The sequence below is a fragment of the Salmo salar genome, chromosome ssa23 (assembly GCF_905237065.1).
Source record: "Salmo salar chromosome ssa23, Ssal_v3.1, whole genome shotgun sequence".
Lineage (NCBI taxonomy): Eukaryota > Metazoa > Chordata > Actinopteri > Salmoniformes > Salmonidae > Salmo > Salmo salar.
The window spans coordinates 1,439,154-1,445,153 of record NC_059464.1 but is presented as its reverse complement, the minus strand read 5'-3'; the positions used below and the strand labels follow the sequence as shown (position 1 = coordinate 1,445,153).

Below are 6,000 nucleotides of genomic sequence, written 5' to 3'. Positions count from 1 at the left end.
ATCAAAGCTCACTATAGCTTCCAGACCCTACTGGATTGGCTATTGATACCTTGCGGTACCTAGCATGCTAGATAGCTTGCTAGCACCCACACAAGGGCTACGCTAGAGTGGCTATCCGAATGTCACGTTATAGTGGATCCTTAGAGTAAGAGTCCTTAAGCTGTCATTTTAGTTTTTCATGAATTTCAGTTTTTTATTTTTTTTTACCCCTTTTTCCTCCCCAATTTCGTGGTATCCAATTGGTAGTTACAGTCTTGTCCCATCGCTGCAACTCAGGAGAGCCGAAGGTCGAGAACCGTGCGTCCTCCGAAACACAGCCAAGTCGCATTGCTTCTTGACATAACGCCTGCTTAACCCGGAGGCCAGCCACACCAATGTGTCGGAGGAAACACCGTTCACCTGGCGACGGTGTCAGCGTCCATTGCGCCCGGCCCGCCACAGGAGTCACTAGTTCGCGATGGGACAAGAACATTCCTGCCGGCCAAACCCTCCCCTAACCCGGCCGATGCTGGGCCAATTGTGCGCTGCCCCATGAGTCTCCCGGTCGCGGCCGGCTGCGACAGAGCCTAAACTCGAACCAGGAACTCTAGTGGCAAAGCTAGCACTTCGATGCAGTGCCTTAGACCACAGCGCCACTCGGGAGGCCCGAAGTTCTATGTTTGATGTTATGTCTGGCCTATCTATCTATTCATCAACCCATCTCACACTATCGCAGTGCATTTTCTTGTACGTTAAAGCAAATATCTGTGAACATCAGACAATAAATACATCTCTTCTATAGTCTAATCCCACAAGGCATATTTTTTAAAACACTGTGAAATAGACCATTATGACCTTAACTGCACTAGGTTAAACAGTGAAAATATCCATAGCCTAATAAAATATATTTTAGAGTTTTAGTCTGTCTATGTGCTCTTAGCCAACTTCTTTGTCATTGCTTAGTCAGATGAACTAATCCTGAATTATTGGAGCACACATAGGGCTGGTATCCCACACAGATTAGGCCTAGTCCTGGACTAAACAGCATTTTTAATGGAGAATCCAGGAAACCGGAAACCAGGGTGGTATTGTCAGTTTCATAGTCAGTTCTGGAGAACCCCCTGTGAATGCAGTTTTTTTTATTCCAACCTTATAATCATTGTACATTGCTTTCTTTTGAAGTCTACTTTACATTTGAAAGAATTGCAAAAACATTGACATTGCAAGATTCATCAGTGTCACAATGTCATAGCACAAAACAAATACTTAAAAAAAAAAAAAAAACGTTATTAATTAAGCATAGTTTATTCTGTTTCAGAATGGAATGATATGAAAGACAAGTTGAAAGTCTGTCTCCTTTGGAAATGAAAAACTGAAGGCAAGATCAATAAAAGCGTACACGTTTGTTTTAAAAACTCAAAATCCAGTTGGAAAGTGCTGAATCCCAGCCTGGCCCCCGTCTCAGACCGCTTCAGTCTGGGTTTAAATTGGGTCTAGACAAGACCAGGTCTGCCCATCTTGCCGCCCATCAATTTGGCCTCGTCATCATCAATGGCAACAGACAAGTGAAGGAGGGCGTTGCTAAGAAATGTAATAATAAAAACCCTCTACAGCAGAAATGAAGGTCCAAGAGCACAACCGCCAGTCCGTACTTTTCTCAGAGAATCTTCAACCCAAACCCCTCCCAACCCAAAAGACAGGCCAGCCCATGTGGAGTTCCTATCCCCCTGGGAGGCTCAATAGAGGTGGTGGCTCAGAAGTAGAGGGGGTAGATAGGAGGGGAGTGGCCAGCACTGGTTTAGACAGACCCCAATGTTGAAAATCTGAGCTGTGTGGAGCGCGCCCATGGGCGATGTGCTATAGCTTGACAGTGCCCGTAGGAAGGCTGCTATTACACAATCTGTAATAACGCAGGTCGTTTACCAGTCTGTGCACACTCTGAGTGAAGGAGGGCAAGTCCTAGAGAGAGGGGGGAGGCACTGGTTACAAAGAAATCAAACATTTGAAGCCATGCAAACATTCAATGTACCGTAACACCCATTGGAACCATCCCACCAGTGTGTGCTAGTGTATATATTGGAAAAGAGCCAATGTAAATTGCATGTTGCATATGGGAGTTTGTTTATAAGCCCACAGTGTGCCCCCTGGCCCTCCCCCATTCCCAAATATGGGCCACGGGAAATTTAGACATTTTGTTGTACATATGTAAAATCACATGCACAACAGATTGTATAGTAATTAAACAATTAGTGAGGGAAAAAAGTATTTGATCCCTTGCTGATTTTGTACGTTTGCCCACTGACAAAGAAATGATCAGTCTATAATTTTAATGGTAGGTTTATTTGAACAGTGAGAAACAGAAAAAAAAAAAAAATCCAGAAAAACGCATGTCAAAAATTGTATAAAATGATTTGCATTTTAATGAGGGAAATAAGTATTTGACCCCTCTGCAAAACATGACTTAGTATTTGGTGGCAAAACCCTTGTTGGCAATCACAGAGGTCAGACGTTTCTTGTAGTTGCCCACCAGGTTTGTACACATCTTAGGAGGGATTTTGTCCCACTCCTCTTTGCAGATCTTCTCCAAGTCATTATGGTTTCGAGGCTGACGTTTGACAACTCGAACCTTCAGCTCCCTCCACAGATTTTCTATGGGATTAAGGTCTGGAGACTGGCTAGGCCACTCCAGGACCTTAATGTGCTTTTTCTTGAGCCACTCCTTTGTTGCCTTGGCCGTGTGTTTTGGGTCATTGTCATGCTGGAATACCCATCCACGACCCATTTTCAATGCCCTGGCTGAGGGAAGGAGGTTCTCACCCAGGATTTGACGGTACATGGCCCCATCCATCGTCCCTTTGATGCGGTGAAGTTGTCCTGTCCCCTTAGCAGAAAAACACCCCCAAAGCGTAATGTTTCCACCTCCATGTTTGACGGTGGGGATGGTATTCTTGGGGTCATAGACAGCATTCCTCCTCCTACAAACACGGCGAGTTGAGTTGATGCCAAAGAGCTCCATTTTGGTCTCATCTGACCACAACACTTTCACCCAGTTGTCCTCTGAATCATTCAGATGTTCATTGGCAAACTTCAGACGGGCATGTATATGTGCTTTCTTGAGCAGGGGGACCTTGCGGGCGCTGCAGGATTTTAGTCCTTCACGGCGTAGTGTGTTACCAATTGTTTTCTTGGTGACTATGGTCCCAGCTGCCTTGAGATCATTGACAAGATCCTCCTGTGTAGTTCTGGGCTGATTCCTCACCGTTCTCATGATCATTGCAACTCCACGAGGTGAGATCTTGCATGGAGCCCCAGGCCGAGGGAGATTGACAGTTCTTTTGTGTTTCTTCCATTTGCGAATAATCGCACCAACTGTTGTCACCAAGCTGTTTGGCGATGGTCTTGTAGCCCATTCCAGCCTTGTGTAGGTCTACAATCTTGTCCCTGACATCCTTGGAGAGCTCTTTGGTCTTGGCCATGGTGGAGAGTGTGGAATCTGATTGATTGATTGCTTCTGTGGACAGGTGTCTTTTAAACAGGTAACAAACTGAGATTAGGAGCACTCCCTTTAAGAGTGTGTTCCTAATCTCAGCTCGTTACCTGTATAAAAGACACCTGGGAGCCAGAAATCTTTCTGATTGAGAGGGGGTCAAATACTTATTTCCCTCATTAAAATGCAAATCATTTTATAACATTTTTGACATGTGTTTTTCTGGATTTTTTTGTTGTTATTCTGTCTCTCACTGTTCAAATAAACCTACCATTAAAATGATAGACTGATCATTTCTTTGTCAGTGGGCAAACGTACAAAATCAGCAAGGGATCAAATACTTTTTTCCCCTCACTGTATATCCTGTAAGCATCCCGTTGAAATGGGAAAATCTGAGATACAATGATGCTACCACAGTTTTCCACTCGTATTTCTCAGTCCAGAGTCTCTGATAATTCCAAGAGCACATAACCATATAATATTGGGCTAATACCCCACCACCTCTTTTACTATGAAATACAGTATACCTAACCTTACCCCAGACTCCCACTGCCGCGGCCATAACCCACTCTATAAACCCATTCCCATTAAGTCTCACCCGCTCCAGTTTAAAGTTGCGGCAGAGCACCGCCCGCTGGTTGGCGTCCACGCTCTGACAGCCATTGAGGAACTCGGGCATGAAGGCGGAGTAGAAGGCATCAAAGTCCACGGAGGCCATGTTGTACACGGCCAGGGCGATCTCCTCTTGAAGCAGGTCGTGACTTTTGTGGAGGAGCACCTGTAGGAGCACGTTGATGAAATGAAACAGCATGGATGTCCGGAACAGCTTCTGGAATAGACAGACAGAAAGAACAGTGTGGCCAAACACCAATATTAGAATCATTCAATTTTAAATCAAATCAAAGTTTATTTGTCACGTGCGCCAAATACAACAGGTGTAGACCTTACAGTGAAATGCTTACTTACAGGCTCTAACCAACAGTGCAAAAAAGGTATTAGCGTTAGATTTCCCTTCACTGGAACTAAGGGGCCTCCTGCACCAAACTTTACAGTTGACACTATGCATTGGGGCAGGTAGCGTTCTCCTAGCATCCGCCAAACCCAGATTTGTCCGGACTGTCAGATTGTGAAGTGTGATTCATCACTCCAAAGAACAAGTTTCCACTACTCCAGAGTATAATGGCGGAGAGCTATACACCACTCCAGCCGAAGCTTGGCTTTGCGCATGGTGATCTTAGGCTTGGGTACGGAAGCTCCCGACGAACAGTTCTTGTGCTGACGTTGCAGTTTCAGCACTCGGTGGTCCTGTTCTGTGCGCTTCAGCAGTCGGTGGTCCCGTTCTGTGAGCTTGTGTGGCCTACCACTTCGCGGCTGAGCTGTTGTTGCTCCTAGACGTTTCCACTTCACAATAACAGCACTTACATTTCTAGCAGGGCAGAAATTTGACGAACTGAATTGTTGGAAAGGTGGTATTCTATGACAGTGCGACGTTGCAAGTCACGGCGCTCTTTAGTAAAGCCATTCTACTGCCGATATTTGTCTATTGAGATTGAATGGCTGTGTGCTCGATTTTATACACCCGTCAGCAACGGGTGTGGCTGAAAAAGCCAAATCCACAAATTTGAAGGGGTGTCCACATACTTTTGTATATATAGTTGAGAATTAGATAGAAATAGAATAGTAATCATATTTCCATAATGACAACCATATGAGGTGAGGTTATTAAGTGTGACCATTCAAATAAAGTGTCACAAAGAAGAGACAAAGGGTCATTTTGGAGCTAATGGTATGGCAGATAAGAGCTGAACTCACTCTATGGTAGAGCTTGTGCTTGCTGTTGAGGGACTCCAGATAAGAGAGGTTCTGCTTGAAGATGTGGATGTCCGGCTGCAGGAAAGACTGCCCAAAAGCCTAGATAAACAGATTTGAGCCCATGTCAGGGAATTCTACGGCCCTGTCCAAAAACAACCCATAACCAATTCCCCCTAGACACCGAAATAACTGGATAGTTATAATCCACGGTTGGTTGGGGTCAATTCGAATTGAAGGCAGTTCATTCAGAAAGAGGAAAAACATTTGAAATAAATAGCTTCTACTTTTCAGATTATTGTGAAGTCATTGAATTTTAAGTAATTGAGAAGTCATTGAATGACTTCAATTCGAATTGATCACAACCCTGTAAGGAATATGGTATTAGAGTTTTTTAAACAGAACATTGTACAAATGGCAGCAACATGCTGAATTGTGAGTACAACTTACATTTGAATATTAAAATTTCCAAAAAGTCAGCAGGCAAACCATGAATTGTGATAGCTATAAAACTGAAAGGCCAGGAGGTGGAATTCTCTGATTAGAAGGGTGCTATAAGCCAATTATATCATGTACATGGGGTAAATATTAAAAAAGGCTATTATTAACTTGGCGTTGCAGTTTCGTTTAGACATTTTCGGAAATGTATTGACAAATTCACTAAAGCTTTCATTGGCACTTTGAAGTCAATACGGGTTGGGCTGGCCTTGATGGGCTCACTCGAA

General features: G+C 44.1%; 1 protein-coding gene across 1 annotated transcript in view; it reads right to left on the bottom strand.

Annotated features, from left to right (window-relative positions):
* Nucleotides 1-1,316: 1,316 nt before the first annotated feature.
* LOC106583883 (exportin-6) overlaps nucleotides 1,317-6,000 on the bottom strand; it is a 78,971-nt gene continuing 74,287 nt past the window's right edge. Inside the window, exons 21-23 of the mRNA XM_014168507.2 lie at nucleotides 5,279-5,377; nucleotides 4,065-4,295; nucleotides 1,317-1,938 (exon numbers count right to left, since the gene is read on the bottom strand). Of these exons, the coding sequence (XP_014023982.1) occupies nucleotides 1,837-1,938; nucleotides 4,065-4,295; nucleotides 5,279-5,377 (432 nt within the window). The 3' untranslated portion in view covers nucleotides 1,317-1,836. The remainder of the gene's footprint in view (nucleotides 1,939-4,064; nucleotides 4,296-5,278; nucleotides 5,378-6,000) is intronic.